Raw genomic sequence first — 16,253 nt, 5'->3', positions numbered from 1 at the left:
TGTGGTTACGGTTTTGCATTGTTCCATGACGCGATATGTGAGCTTAAATTGAGTTTGTTCTTTTTCGTTTACTCAATCAAACGTTTTTGTTGGCCATTAATCAACGAAAACTTGGGTACAAAAGAGTCACACTTCCACATGGTGAATTCTCACAAACCTATCATTATTTTTATGCAAGTTGCGCACGTTTCTTACAGTACTCCGGCCATTTTCAAACATTGGATTGGTATTGCAAATACAATCAATCTAAAGTAGCTCCTCAAATCGGACACAGCCAAATATGGTAAATTCTGTATTGTTATAAAACCGTTTGCCTTAATCCGCTTCTTACCACATTTCAAAACATACATAAAAGTTGTTCCATGTGGAGTAACAGGTAAGGAAACTACGGTATGTGAGTGAAAAAAACAATTAATACGCCACTGCAAATCCAGATGTTAGTGGTGCAACAAAATCAAGGTAAGTCGAAAAGTTAGTAAAAATACTTGTTAGCCAATCCAACTAGAATCGAGTCACCCAGCGCATTCTTTATAAATCCACGAGCAATATGTAACATTATAAAAGTTTTCTTATTTCGCAACACTAAACGTGTTTCTTGCAGTGTACTCAATAAATCTATTTTGCTCTATTTTGCAAACAGGCAACAAAATTTTTACGCCACTTTGCGTTTATGCAATAAAATAAAATGATCAATGCCACTTGACATGTGACTTGATCAACAAGCGGATGTGTTTAAGTGAGAAAAACATTCAACAAATTTGTACAATCAAGGTGTTAGCCACAAATGGTAAACCGAAGCATATTTTCTGCCAGTTCAACCATGCCAATTAGATTCGTGGCCTTCAAACGCCCCACCACATTCTACTTTAATCCACGAGTAATACGCATCCTTATAATACATCACTTTGCCTCGCCGCAAGGATATCTGCGGGTTAGCACATTTTATAACATGAATGAATGTTGGAACAGGTGAAGAAACTACGGTGTGTCAGTTCTATGAAAACAATTAATACGCAACTACATATCGCGATGTTAGTGGTATGAAAGACAATCAATGCACAAGTCGAAAAGTTAGTAAATATGCTTTTTAGCCATTCCAATTAGTACCGTGGCCCCCGCCACATTCTACTTTAATCCACGAGTAATACGCATCCTTATAAAACATCACTTTGCCTCTCCACAAGGACAAAAGATCGAAGTACTTGCGTCGCACAAGCATGGGGCAGCCTTTGGCGGTAAATCGTTGCTCAGTGTTCATCCATGCTCTGTAGTCGCACAACCAGCCCTCGAAATAAGATACCCAGGTAGCCAGACGTTGTAGGTAGTTGATGTGCACCGGGAGTCGATGGATCTCAGGGCAACCTCGGGTCGGACATGTAGACCAACTGTGAAGGGAAGATTGCCATTCCAACAAGGCGTTGTGCCATTTCTGGGTGCGGAAAAGGTATTCGGCTTGCTCTCTGGTGCACACACCTGGAATTTAATGTAATTTAATTGATAATTCACAGAAGTCCGAAAACTTTCACAAAATCGATGTAAATTGAAATTATGCCCGGGATACACATGTGGCCACACGGTATAACTGATAAATACGATAAACGTAAAGATAGTAGCGCCGCACTGCTAACAAATTATTTATTTATGTAATAAATCGTTTTGTGATATGTACACTATTCGGTAAATTCTTATATATCTTACCTATGGAGCAGAAGATCCCAAATTGCGAAGCATTGGAAATATTTGTTACTACTCTGGCATTATAATATAACATCACTGAACGTCAATACTTTTTGCGTGCGTCGCAAAAGTTGGGGACCACTGCTTTGCAGTAATCTACCTCGCGCCTATTATCCGGCAATTGCATTTCGAAATGGAATAAGAAACTTACCTGGGCCAGTAGTTGAATTAGTTGGAAAGGGTGGTAAAGTTGTGGTAAAAGGGCTTGCTGTGACAAAAAATACTCAAATAAACTTTTTCTGTTTAAATTTGCTCAGCAAAAAAAAAATTTTCAAATGAACGACATTATTACCGCATAACTGATATTTATTGTACTTGGCTGATTTTTATTGTACACATGATCTGGACGTACTGAATGGTGTTCCTGTTGAGGAGGTTGTGTTAATGTGGGTTCTTCCTGTTGTGGATGGAGGTAAATCAGAAGTTGAATTATCCGGTAGAGGACTTCCCGTTGCGTTTGCTGAAATATCTGTGTTGGAGTAATTAACATGCGTATTTCGGGGACACATCTACAAACTGTTTCAAAGATATATTGTTCGTTACCAGACACGCTTCACCTACGAGACCGAATAGGCGAAGCAGTGTTTGCAGATAATTTCAGAATATTGGCTTTATTGCTGAAAGGAAAACACGCTGTTCGTGTCACAGAACTTGGCGGCACTTATGGTTTTTAGGCAGCTGTTTAGCATTTGTGTTTCACCTAGGTATGTCTCCTAAGTTTTGTACTTGTTTTTTTTTTATCCAAGCGGGTTACAACAATGTGCATGTTATTGCCTGGCTATCTGCGAATATGACACAACCATCAAAGGTCACGCACCTGGACATATATGCGTCTTAATATAGCGATATTTGGTTGTGTCTGCAACTTAGTTTAAATATTATTGAGTATGTGGTTTATGTGTGTTGTCCTGTTTGGCAATAAGCACCATTATACGTTTCGAGAATAAGCCCAGGTAAGTTCTGGGTTGATTTAAAGTTGCACATTTCGTAAACATGTTTATCCTATTTGAAATACTATTATGCAGTACAGAAGTGCAAGTGACGTTCAAGTATATAACATGCAACAAATACTTACTGAGGTGAACATCTGATGACACTAGAAAACAAAATAAAAATATTTTTGGTATAGTCAACAAGATTTCAAAGTTACTTACATAAATATATATATATATATATATCAATATTATTTAGGTTACACTTTCGACTCACTCAATTTTGTTATGTTCTGCAACTCGAATCTTATAACTGTACTTACCAGCAAACTGAAATAGCACCTGAACCAAAGAAACCGCTATGAGAAGTCGCTGCATGTCGATGGTATGTTCTGTTGTGCTCAAAATATTGATATAATTCCTACAGAACCTTAACAAAGTACAAAATCACGGACTAAGAACAACAAAATGTTGCACTGTGCTTCGATACAGTACTTGCTTTTGACTAGCGCTTTTCCCAATCACAGCACATAATTACTAAAGCAATTGACTCCCTGAATACTAAACTCACGATCCAACTGCTGTAATCCTAGACCTTTAGTCTCCCGACGCTACCTTTTTCTTCGACAACGTCATAGTCTAGCCGGCAACTCTAGAGTAGTCTTTTTTCAACAGAAAAACGTTTACCCCGAAACACGATTGAAAGGTTAACGTTGTTTTCTCAGTCACACCCCATCGACGTCGTTAGTCATGTTGGGTTCCACAAGTTTAAAAAGGGAACAAAGAACATGCGCACGTAGGTGACTGCCCAACCCACTGTCGCGGCTAAAATAGAAGTTCCCTAAAAGCCTGTGCGGAAATTAGTTTACCTTGAATCGCTAATGTGATGCTTCAGTTGCATCTAGCCGTCAAGGAAGCCGACACGCTAAATAACGTTAAATGCGCGCGTTGCATGCACTGCTATTTGTAACCACAATACAATAGCGCTTCTCAACTCAATATCGTTTTCCTTCTATTGATTTTCATTAACACAACACAAGGCAACAAAAATAGATTCTTTGTAGGATTTGAGAGATTGAATCAACTTTTGTTACAACATGACTGCCAAAGAAAAATTTGTTGATGATGTCCATTTATCCAGGTTGAAACACGTGCAAAACGACACTCCGAAAACAAATACATTACTTTTCAACTCGTTAAAAGAGCCTTACTGGAAACCTCGGTACAATTGTCACAGTACCGCAACGTTCACGCATCACGTAGAGCAGAGAAAAAATCCGAATAGGTGACATAAAACCAACCGGGTTCAGCAAGATACAGCACCAGCACAAATTTCAACGTTTTAAATCACCGATATTTCTAAAAAACAGTTTGTTGATCAATTTGGTAATTGATATGGGTGCCACAAAATATAGCTGTACATTGCCAAAAATGTATAACGCTATATCACAAAAGACATCACTCAGATTGTCAGAAAAAACAAGTCCGAAAAGCACACAAAAGGTGTTATTTTATCGCGCTATTGATAACGGCAAACGCCAATAAATACGTCGCACCCCTTTGTTTGCATCAAGTTCTGCGCAGCATTTTATACCATGTGACTTAAACAATCTCATTTTGAGAAGTAAAATAAACAAGTTAGAACAAACGCGTTTTGTTAAACCCGATCCTATTAAACATTATTTCGCGTATAGCTAAAATACCAGGAAAATCTTGTGCGAGGTGTTGACATTTCAAGGGTTACGCCTTGCGCGTAACAGCGAATCGGTACTGGGCGAGGAATTTTTACATACGTGTGCCCCTTTGACGTGGATACAAGAGTGACGCTTTACAAACTTTGCGGTGCCTGGGTATGAGGCCAGACTATTTGATCATTTCCCGTCACGGCTAAATGTAGGTATTACCTCAGTAATGATACATTCTTTTATGATAGCCATGTTGTTGACAAAGCATGATCATAACGTCAATAATGATTATATACATCGGCAAGACAACAAAAAACGTCATCAAAGCCAATTGTTTTTAAATACATTAAAACATTAGTTTAGTGTTGGTAAATCGTCGAGAAATTGTAGAGGCAACAAGTTTTCTGACGAAACAAACATTTTATAGGTTTAAGTGCGGTCGCACGCAAAATAACGAACAGAAAAATACTGTATTTGTGAAGTTTCAATGGACAGGTATTTATTGTAACCACACTTTTCCACAAACGTGATCATTTTCCACAGCGTGATGACAGAGCGCTCCCTTCAACGCCACAATACTTTAATAAAAAGTTATGGTTAGAAGGGACATGTACAAGACAGTCCAAATTGATGCTGTTATAGGAGCGGCGCCTGCAATAAATACAACATTGACAAGGTAAGGTAAATTTACACCGCACAGGTCATCTCAAAGCGCGCATCGGATTGTTTTTAATGTGTTATGCGCCTCTAACAATTGGTCACTGCTTTTTCAATAAAAATTAAAGACAAATGAAAGCTTTATAATAGGAGTAAGGCAACGCAACACTAGGTTGGAAAGTTTGTAATGGTCACGTTGGTCTGTATCACCTGATGTGGTTGTCTGGGATGTGGGCATTTGAAGAACTTCGTTGTCCATGGTGGTATTTCTTTGCTCTGATGTGTGAGAATCCAAAACCGTCGTAGTAATCTCCGGTGTAGCAGTAGCTGTATGAAAACACAAACAAAATTAAGTATTGTTTCTAAACATGAAAGCGCTGTGCATATTGTAGGTTTGTTGCCAAAATTAAGTACTGGTTGTTGACTACTGAACGACTTAGCTGACGAATACACTCTAACCTTGAGCAAGAACCTTTTTCAGGGTCACGTGCAATTGAACACTGAAATTGGAGAAAGAAGGCGCCGTGAAAACTCTCGATGCGTTTCCAGCTATTTGCAACAACTGTGCGTTGTTGGCGTTTGGGCCGATGCCAATTGCGTAAACTGTGATGTTGTTGGTGAGAGTGAGGATAACACTGGAACAAAACGCATTTCTCTTTTTTGTGATGAAAACTTTTTTCCTATTTAATGTTTATTAAATTCAATATTTAATCCTTATTTAGTATTTAATCCAAAATCCTTATTTAATAATTAATCTTATAGGATGACTGAAAACCGAAAAATAATATTATTAGACTCCCTAACAGCAAACACTACACACATTTGACTTTCTAAACCAGGATACTACATGAGTGTTGCAACAACTGCATTCATGAAAACCTACTTTCAGGAATACCCCGCGATCTGAAAATTCTCTGTCGAAAACGCTCAGTAGCGCCATAATGCGGAACAAACTTACAACAAGCAGTAGTATTTCCAAACCACATCACCACAACGCGTACGCTTGCCAAATACATTCGCCATTAATTGATATTTGTGGCAACTGTTTATCACTATCTAAACACTATATTACCTGCAACCATCGGCCAGCAAGAACATTGGGCACCACAGCATTGCCTTGAACAAAACAATTTTTGACAATACTTGCCTTTTAGCTAAGGTATTTGAGTCAATCGCAGGATCGTCAGTTGTCAAAATTAGGAACTTCTTAGAATTGGCAAAATTTGTTGATTGAGCAAAATCGATCTATAATGCACAACGTTCATATTTGGTTCATATCCGTACACCCATCGCATATATTTCAGTGTGATTAAGGAGAGTATAAGCATACAGTTGTGAGCAAAGTGCATTCGCAGGTAAGAACCGTTTTGTCTGCGGATGTACCAGAAAACACTCACCAGAACAGCCCGCTTAATTGCTGTTGAGGTAAACGTGCTTGCAGCAAGGAGGTGGGTCATGTTGTCGTTGACGGCAGTTTTGAAACAAGTCACATCGGTGCAGTTGCCCAGTTTTGTTGGATAGTGATAGAAGGAATCCGTACGATAGTCGATGCTAAATTAAATGCATTGTATAGCCAAAATGTGCTACAGTTTTGTACGATATCTTTGTGGTCGTTTACAGTCAGTCTTTATAGTAGCATTGGTTTAGGTATAACACTGTTACAAACTCCAATGCAAAGGAACGGAAGTACGGACAATTACGTTTACACACTTAATGCTTACTTCGTGACGTCCTGGTTTCCGTATTGAAGAATAGCAGCGTGAAAGTTTACCGATTGATCAACCAATATCATTCGGGTGCATTTTTAACACAATTTTTTGATTCACTTTTTAACGATGCTTACTTTCTAATGTTTTGATTTCCATATTGAAGAATAGCAGCGTGAAAGTTATTGGACAAGGGTAGGAATTCAGCGGCAGAAGCAAAGGCCGCTTTGTATGTTGCAAAATCATCGTTAGAAATGGATGAGGTGCTGTCCACCACAAACACGATGTCGACTTTTTGCGCATCTATAGCTATAACGATACTCTTCACAATGGTAATTAGAGCATATGTTAGCATTTAGAATAATTTTTGGATAATTTCGGGGCTCTAGAGACTCTAGTAATGAGTGCTATGTATCCGACACAAAAATATTTGTAACTTTTTTTTTTACTGTAAACCATCATAATGATTTGTGATCATGTGACAATGTGCCGTTTCTTTTTCAAATTCCAACGGCATTTTTATGCTATACCTGCATTGTACATTTTATACGCGAGTCGTCAACAAAAATTTTACTCGGTACCGGTGTTGGAAAGCATGTCAACGAAAAGGCATCAAAACAGCTTTTATGGTGTAGATTTGTTTTATTTATTTGCTTGATTACAATCATTTCAAGATAACACAGTGCAATTCATATACGCGTTCGTTTATGCAGAGTAAATTAATAGCAATCGTTAGTACACAACCTTACCGCAAAGAGCATATGCGAAAATGAAAATCAACATCGCTGCTCGACGAGAAATCCCCCACGACATCCCTAAGACGACAGCGAGATTGACGAAAGCAAACTTTTCTACTGAAGATTTAGTAGAGAACTAAATTTACAGACAAAGCAATTATGAAAATGTCTGTTCATTTAATCTGAAAAGAGACGGACATAAATCCAGTCTAAAATCCATATGTGAATGTTATAATAACATGAACATACTGCTCCAATCCATGCAGTGCATAACACTGTTGTAGTTGCACATGTACTTTTTGTATACTGCAAAACGATATATATTGGTAAACGTATTAAGTGCCTACACTGCCTACTTATTTAATCCCGCATATTGTCAAGCAGTTTAAAACCAATAACAACAAAGCCTTAAAACACTTTTGTACGCAAGATTCAACATAGAAATTGATTAATGAACGTGTTGTTAACTCGTACAGATCAGCTTCGGTGTGTTAACGTACTCACCTTTACCTAACGTCATAACTGCCTCGTATTTTAGTGGAAGATTCAAGCAATTAACGAATTGGACAGAGCGCGTTATGTTAAATTAAAAAAAGGTTACCGGAACTAAACACGCAGCAAACGGAGCGCAAACGATTATGTTCGATCTGTATTGGTTAAAGCGTGTCTCAACGCAATCAACGAACCGTTTGAGTTGTTTGATCTTATAATATCTTATAACGTTTCTGAAAAGTTTCGCATTGTTTTGTTTAAAACGAACCACAAATTACTTTAGATAATTTCTCCGGGGTCATCAAAGAAAAACAAGTGTTGGCATAATAAAAGGAAACATAGTTCTCAATACCATGTACAAATAACCTCTCAAAATACCAAATGCTTTATCTTATTTACCACCTCACACTTATTGCGTGATTTGAAAGAATAGCAACGAGTCACAACTTACATGACCAGAAGTTGCTGTCACATGATCCACGTCATTTTAACTTTTAACCGCCTTTGATCCAAAAAATAAGCTTTTGTATACAAAGTAATCAAGGTATCGTCTTTTGATGTCTATGCTCGTCTCAATTTCACAAATCATTACATTCTGACGTGTTGCACACCGATTATGAAACAATAAAGCGTGTTTCGAATCTGTACCGGTTACAAAACATTTTCAAAAAGGGGGTGGTCGCAAAATATCAACTAATCACTGTAAAACGTTCGATTACAAGTGTGGTGCTGTGTAGTAGAAGTTGTAGCAAGGCGATCTTTTATTATCAGTTGAAACAATTCCAAGCAGAATGCAAAAAAGTGAAATACGTACAGGATAAAAGATCTAAGGATCATATTCGTACATGCTTTTGCATTGATATCTGTTCTTAGTCAAGCTATATGCAATTTTGCTACAAACATGACGCGTCACAAAAGAGGTAATTTTAAATACCGCCGCCACACAAAACGAAACAAATCCAACGCTGTAGCCATGGTTGTTGTGTTCACGCTCTGTACATTGGACAGACAGGGCAAACTCTGCGAAAGAGAATAAATATCCACAAGAACGATGTCCGACACAATAACACTGAAAAGCCAGTGGGGGCACACTTCAACGAGCGCTATCATAGCGTGGACGACATACGGGTAATGGTCTTGCAAAATGTCAGGATCAAGACTAGCAAGGGAAACGGTCGAGCAACACCATATTAATCGCTTCAACGCCATCAAAGATAGGCTCACCAGAGATTGAGGGTTCATGAGTCACTATCAACAGGACGATGCCGCAGGAACGATACCGCAACACGACGACGCCAACTAACGATATCGCATTGTGTTTATTTACACCTGACGAAGCGAGAGGCGAAAGCTAGTGTGCATTTTTGACTACAAAAGTCAGTCTTTTTTAAAAGAGTGCCAAATCAAAAGAATTAAATTCGTTGTACTCCTATGGGATTTACCCATTGATCAACCAATATCATTCGGGTGTTTTTTTAACACAATTTTTTAATTTACTTTTTAACGATGCTTACTTTCTAATGTTTTGATTTCCATATTGAAGAATAGCAGCGTGAAAGTTATTGGAAAAGGGTAGGAATTCAGCAGCAGAAGCAAAGGCCGCTTTGTTTGTTGCAAAATCATTGGTAGAAATGGATGAGGTGCTGTCCACCACAAACACGATGTCCACGATCTGCGCTCCTGAGTAAACACGTTCACAGTGTTAATCCACGTTAATTCAAATGCCAATCAAGACTTATGCATTGACAACTTATTCATTCCACCTGCATAAGTGATACTGATGATGACTTTATAAAGTAGGCGAAATATATATTAAACGACGCTGTATAACAAACGACTTGCGAAAACTGTTGAAATACATGACGTACAACCAAAAACCATAACTTTCATTTGCGGGTTACAAGCTACGTAAGATGAACCGTTTATACTTGGTAAAGCATGAACTGACCCTAAGTTCAATAAAGGAGTAGTCGTACACTTAGCATTACGTTCTCTTGGCGTAACACATGCAAAAAATCTGTCATACGCATTTGGTCAATATTTCGAATATATTTCTTACAAAAGGGTACACTCACCGCACAAACTACATTCCAGAATTAAAATCAAAACCAAAGCTCGTCCAGCAAAGCCACCCAGCATTGTCTTGTCAATTACAGTCACAAGAGTTCAAAGGAAATTAAGCGGAACACACCAAACAAATCATGCACGCAAACCTAAAATGAACAACAAAAGCAATATTAAACATAGCATATTGTGACATACAAAACATCCTGTCTAAACTTAGAGTATCTACCTGGACACAAACATCGCTGCTGCAGGGAATCAGAACTTGTGTGAACGTGTCATACAAACCTCTGTCGCAGGTATGGAGTTTGTTGTTTGTCACGCTCTGGATAATAAATAAGGGTCGAAATTTAAGTCACAACAGTCACAGTGCACAATTTTTCTCTGTATGTTTTAGTATATTGGAATCACGCTATTTTAACGGGCAATGATCCCGAACAAAGTACGGCAAGAGTTGAAGGTTATAATGTTTTTTTATTACAACAACCTCCCAGTAAACATGCTAATCTTCTCAGCCATGGACTTAATCATACGATCCCAGTTGAACTAACCTTCAAGGTGCTGACATCATTATGAAAACATTAATGTTGTTCTATTCTTTGTCGTTTTTCGATGTGTAAGTTGTTATGCATGATCAAGATAATTTTAGCACCAGATAATGCTTATGTGTGTGCATCTCTTCCGTAAAATTACGTCAGGTGAAAATTTATTCAAACCCATTTGGTTTGGTCGTTGGTACAAAATACGAACGCGACCTACGCGAATGCGCGATGTGTTGAACTTGTTTATAAGACACATTAGACTGGAGACAAGAAGTAAACAAACTTAGGGGTACGCATACAAACAAAAATGCCGCTGTGAACCGATCAAACAAATTGTTTTGCGAAAAACTTGTTGATATCCCTTCCCGCAGGTTTTGAAACAGAGCAATAGTTGCTATGTGTTTCGATTTACCACCTGTTATGGGCTTGACCAGTACAGTACCAGATCTGCGAAATTACTTTCCGAAAACAATTTTTCCTTTTTTTGTGAATACTGCCCTATTAAATCTCGTGTGTTGTTTTGGCATAAAATGAACAAATTAGTGGCGGCTGTAATACTAAAAGGTATTTTTTATTAACATAAGAAGGTTAAGGGGTCGAAAATTTCATTGTTTTCAAAAGCTGCCAGGGAATATATCGGCCCTTGTACGCATCGCCGCAAATCCTCGCTGTCTACGCTTTGACAAACAATGCTCATCCTGGGATTCACACAGCGTGACCACGGTCAAACCCCATTTCGTTGCGATATACTTTATAGGTAAATATTGTTTTAAAAGTATTGGAGGCTTTGCTGATTAAAATGTTTGTTATTACAATTCATTATTTGTTTTTGTGTCGAGTTAATGTATAATTTTTGTGAACACAATACTTTGAAGTCGCGTTCAGTCATGCGTGAAATAAATTCGGTTTTAACTTATTTCCATTTCGCCGAAATGACGATGGTGGGACAAGGATAGCAGGAAGAATAGGACAAAAGCGATAACTTAGAAGTAAACGTAGGAATACCAACTGTACTAAGACATATTGGATAGTTGTGTTTAAAATGTTTGTTGGCAGATTTAAACTAGACTTTTTTTTGCACTGGACAATCAGGTACCTGCCCCTTTCTGTTTTTAGATTCCGTTTTCGAAGTTTTCCCTTAGTCAATTCAACAGCTTTAAAAGCAGAAACTGCCTTTTTAGGCGAATCATGTTTGTCTCATAAAAATTCATCTGAGCTGTCCACAGATCGCTTTGTGAAATTCAAAAATAATTATTGTATTATTAATAAAGTATTAAATTGATGTATTAGGTATGTTCCTGTTTGTGTTCCTGTTTCACTAATGTAGTTTATGATAAAGTAACAACTAGTGTATGTGCTTGTTTACAGAGACCCAAAACGTGGACTTTTTGGTGGACAGCACCTCATCGATTTCTAACGATGGTTTTCCAACATACAAAGCTGCCTTTATGTCCAACGCTGAAAACCTCCCATTGTCCAGTACCTTTCACGCTGCTATTCTTCAATACGAAAACCAGGACGTCAGAAAGTAAGAACAAAGTGGGTAAACAGAATTGCCCGCACTTCTGTTCCTTGGCATTGGAGTCTGTAACAGTGCTAGACTATTTATACTGACTTAGCATCGACTATCGTACGGATTCTATCTATTAATATCCAACAAAACTGGGCAACTGCACAGATGTGACTTGTATCGAAACTGCCGTTAACGACAACATGCCCCACCTTTTTGCTGCAAGTACTTTTACCACGACAGCAATCATGCGCGCCAATAACGTCAGTTCAAATAAGTTCTTAATTGTGACAACTGACGATCCTGCGATTGACAGCAATACTTTAGTTGAAAGGCCAGTATTGTCGGATGCTTTGCATTTGGGCAACATGATACAAACCAGCTAGCACTTGGCGCCGCCCAAGCTGTAAACAGGATTTCTTACAAACCCCATCACCTTGTGTACTTCCAAAAAAAAGATTGAAATAACGCTATCATTTTTAGATTTTGTGATACGTGGTGATAACGTTGGGAAAATATCATCAATTGAATGTAAATACGCAGAAGTAATGCCATGCTTACGCATAGCAAGGCGGGATCGCCCCACTGCGCAGGCCCTTTATATTTGGCGATCACAGCTCTAATATTCTGATCATAAGGTTCACTAGCTTCGCAGTCAAAGCATTGGAGCCAAGCTGGATCAACCACTTTTCCCGACAAGTCGGAGCGAGACCTGAAAAATCAAGCTCCCGGTGAGGTTTGAACTCACGACCCTGGGCTAACCAGGCCCAACGCTCTACCAACTGAGCTACCGGAGCTCAGTGGCTTCACGGGGTATATTGTGGCCAAGGTACACTGGTGCGCAAGCGCACAACTTGTCAGGCGACCTTCACATGCGTAGAGGATCTCCACCACCGTAATCAGACAACGCAGAAGTAATGCCAGGAAAAGTGGCTGATCCAGCTTGGCTGCAATGCCTTGGCTGCGAAGCCTGTGAACCTTGAATGTAACTAATTACCCATTTTTGCACCCAGCAACCTTTACACATGTTGTGCAAAATTTATATACAGTTATAATGAACCCAATTATATGCAGTATATATCATTAACACCAAAGTTCCTTCACGTTTTGAGTTGTGCAACCATAGCCTATGCTTACTGTGGTGGGTATTTAATATTTGAAAATAATTTTGAAAAACATTAAAAGTTATTCACACACGTTTACCAAAATGGGGTATTTTGCATTGCAGTGTTAACCTTGGTGGCAACCATTCCGTGTTATTGGTGTCGGTCCAAATGTGGACGGAGCGCAGTTACTGCAAAGGTTATTACAGCTTTCTTCAAACTTTACAATCAATGAAACATGCGCATTCTCGGTTCCGCATAAAACAAACAACTTAACTTGGAATTTTGAAATGCTCTGTGTGCACGAAAGGAAATCCGTCGAAGGCCGCATTGCTGAGACTTAATTCAATCCCCGATATTCAAGCACTTTTGTACCGATTTTACCAGTCTGCAAGATTGCAGGAATCCGAGGAATAATTGAGGTACTAACCGTGTTTTTCAGACGAAGGAGGGAATGTTCGGATCATTAGAAGACCGGGTCAATCTACTTATGCAGGTTCTACACAGAACGGTGTAACATCTCAAAGCTGCACTACGCAAACAACAACTCCGTTCATCTTCAACAATTCCCTGCCAAGTATGACGTCATTAAATATTACGTATGCTGTAAGTATCAAGGTGATTAAAATGAATGTGGGGTGTATTTTCTCAGAAGAAATTATGACGTTTAAAGTTGTGTAGGTTGCTTCTCACATGGTGGCAACACTGGAGATCACCATTAAGCGAAAGACCAAGAAACGTTCACATAAATTATCGCTACTCCAGTAGGGATTATGGCGTAATAAGTAGGGGTTATGGGTTCGGTTGCTTCTGGTAATGGGACAAGAAGGTTTTTCGCCCAACCAACAATCCTTTGGCCGATACCTTGTCGGTTGTTTGGGATTAATTTATTTTATGACGTTGGTGATCATCAAGGCAACGTTAACACAACAAACTTAATCTAAGCCAAGCATTGCCCGCTTTAACCCAACCTCACATAAACTAAACTATCAAATTAACGATCGGATCGCAACCTAATGCAGAATAATCAATCGTGGACAATCCGAGCATTCTATCACCTCATTGCCCTTGTGACATCACAGAGGGCGCGTTTCCGGCGAGGCTGGGAAGCAATTAGCTTTACTTATTATCCTCTTTTTTAAGATGGTAAAACGTCAACCAAATCCAAATAAATCGCGTGACGTCTAAGTCATCCCATTGTTGTCTGCGTCATAATCACCGACCTCAGAATACTTTCCTAGTTAATATTCCAGAATGCATCGTTGGGTAATAAATGTTTTAGGTTTAAAGATAACGACAAAGAGTCGTTGCCTTTATTAGCCCCGATCATCAAACCTGAACCCTCACAAATTTCAAACGCGCCAACAAGAAGTTATTTTACCAACTGTCTGCAGTTGTCGTGGCAACAAAAAATAAATTAAAAGAACAGTGAATGCAAAACAATAATTTGCAGCGACAAAAGACGCTGTTCTACGTTCTCATATGAATTGTTTGCATAAGTTTGTTCGTTTTTAATATAAGAATGTACAAAGCACAAGTTTTTTGTCATACAGAGGTTCCAAAATATTGGTTTAGATATTGTTTGGTGGTGACAAGATTACTTTTAGCGAATTTTAATAACAAACTGCGTGGACCTCAACCTGAGAAATAAAACGAGTTATCACGAACGACAATTCATCTCCAACAAAACGACTAACGCCATAAATATCTTCAATAAATATTTTCAGGTTTTCGTACAAACGTTTTCAATATTATTTAACACAGCGAAGGACGAGGGCGCATCGCATCCGTGCTTAAATGGGGGCTCCTGTCAAGATCTTGTGTTCGCGTTTAACTGCCTGTGTTTGCCGGGTTACAACGGAACTACCTGCGAGATTGTTAAGAAATGCTGCCTCATCAAACATAACCTTTTTTTACCACTTTTAGGATTTTATATTTAAAACGTAGAAGAAACTTAAACAACTCGATAATCATGGTTATGAAACGTTGTACGTTAATGTCCTATGTATGGAAAACTTCCAGTTGCTTTCAGTAAGTTCAACATTTCCATCAACAGCTTTAGGAAATTGCCACGCGGTCACGTGTTTACCTAACGGAGTGTGCGATTCCCAAACTGGAAGTTGTAAATGCAAACCGGGTTACTCTGCTACGCCACTTACCGGAATTCCAACGTCATGTGATCGTAAGTCGTTGATCATGAGTTCTATCACGAGATCACGAGTTGTTTTCGCAAACTGTTCAAGCTCATTTTCAATACATATCAATACACAAATTTAATGAACAGGAAAAAACGCACTTCTGTAAAAAAACGCTATTGCGTGCAGAGGTGGTAATTTTCAACTTATTAAACATTAATTTGTGGTGACAACAAACGAATTTACTCAAACATCAGCCAATTATTGACAAACTGAGCGAAAATTTGTTAAAAGAATTGTTTAATTATTGAACTTCTTACTCATAATAAAGCAAACAACAGTTCGTTTTTACGTCACAGTGAGATGTCCTGCGTTGAAAGGAACAAATATCACTTTCCCAGAAACTTCAATCGGATCCAATGTTTTACTCGATCGAAAAGTCCAGTGCCTAGTAGATACTACACCTATTAACGCCCACCTTTCAATCAACCACGAACATGTTCCTTCTTTTCTGTTGCGCTGCGTCATCTAGCGGTAGTAGTAAATTCGGTTAAATGTTGGCAGGTCGGGAGATTGCTTCCGCCTCGTGTGCTATTGGGAAGGACACTGGAAAACTTACTGCAAATTTCACCAACATTGTGTCGGTCCCTTGCACCAGCACCACCACTGACGTCATATCCGGTGTAAGTATAGCTTATTATAATGTCACGGAGCGGTTTAAACGCGCTTTGCAACGAAACCATTTGTTGCATTTACATCAGAAGTTGGGCAAAAAAACTTGTCGGGGGATTCCCCTTTATCTGACCTTGTTACCCCTGCAGATAAACGTCATGGATCCGTCAACTGTGACAACTAAGGTCGTCGAAACGTCACTATCACTATTGGCGATTGTGGCGACATCGGGACAGAACACGTCATCAGCTCTAATCTCGGATAGCGACACACAGAAGGCG

General features: G+C 38.8%; 2 protein-coding genes and 1 long non-coding RNA gene across 4 annotated transcripts; all 3 read right to left on the bottom strand.

Annotated features, from left to right (window-relative positions):
• Positions 1–279: 279 nt before the first annotated feature.
• Positions 280–3,222, bottom strand: LOC145900733 (uncharacterized). 2 transcript variants are annotated; one of them, XM_082988881.1, is made up of 5 exons: positions 2,993–3,222; positions 2,813–2,833; positions 2,090–2,197; positions 1,889–1,945; positions 280–1,473 (listed from the first exon to the last, which is right to left on the bottom strand). In XM_082988881.1, exons 1-5 carry the CDS (start codon positions 3,045–3,047, stop codon positions 1,088–1,090), a joined length of 627 nt encoding a protein of 208 aa, XP_082845007.1. In that variant the 5' UTR covers positions 3,048–3,222; the 3' UTR covers positions 280–1,087. The 2 variants fall into 2 exon arrangements, with proteins under 2 accessions (XP_082845007.1, XP_082845006.1); XM_082988880.1 differs by having other exon boundaries at positions 2,090–2,206; positions 2,993–3,217.
• A 516-nt stretch (positions 3,223–3,738) lies between these two features.
• On the bottom strand, positions 3,739–7,736 carry LOC145897267 (collagen alpha-5(VI) chain-like). The gene is made up of 8 exons (XM_082985475.1): positions 7,704–7,736; positions 7,467–7,636; positions 6,855–7,026; positions 6,409–6,562; positions 6,159–6,256; positions 5,471–5,646; positions 5,222–5,338; positions 3,739–5,005 (listed from the first exon to the last, which is right to left on the bottom strand). Exons 2-8 carry the CDS (start codon positions 7,528–7,530, stop codon positions 4,935–4,937), a joined length of 852 nt encoding a protein of 283 aa, XP_082841601.1. The 5' UTR covers positions 7,531–7,636; positions 7,704–7,736; the 3' UTR covers positions 3,739–4,934.
• Positions 7,737–8,866: 1,130 nt separating this feature from the next.
• On the bottom strand, positions 8,867–10,159 carry LOC145917871 (uncharacterized). The gene is made up of 3 exons (XR_014405728.1): positions 10,022–10,159; positions 9,461–9,626; positions 8,867–8,966 (listed from the first exon to the last, which is right to left on the bottom strand). It is a non-coding gene; the product is annotated as an uncharacterized LOC145917871 (long non-coding RNA).
• Positions 10,160–16,253: the final 6,094 nt, after the last annotated feature.

Source organism: Ascidia mentula, chromosome 1 (genome assembly GCF_947561715.1).
Source record: "Ascidia mentula chromosome 1, kaAscMent1.1, whole genome shotgun sequence".
NCBI classification, from domain to species: Eukaryota; Metazoa; Chordata; class Ascidiacea; order Phlebobranchia; family Ascidiidae; genus Ascidia; species Ascidia mentula.
Note: the sequence above shows the minus strand (reverse complement) of the source record. Positions and strands in the feature narration are given on the sequence as shown.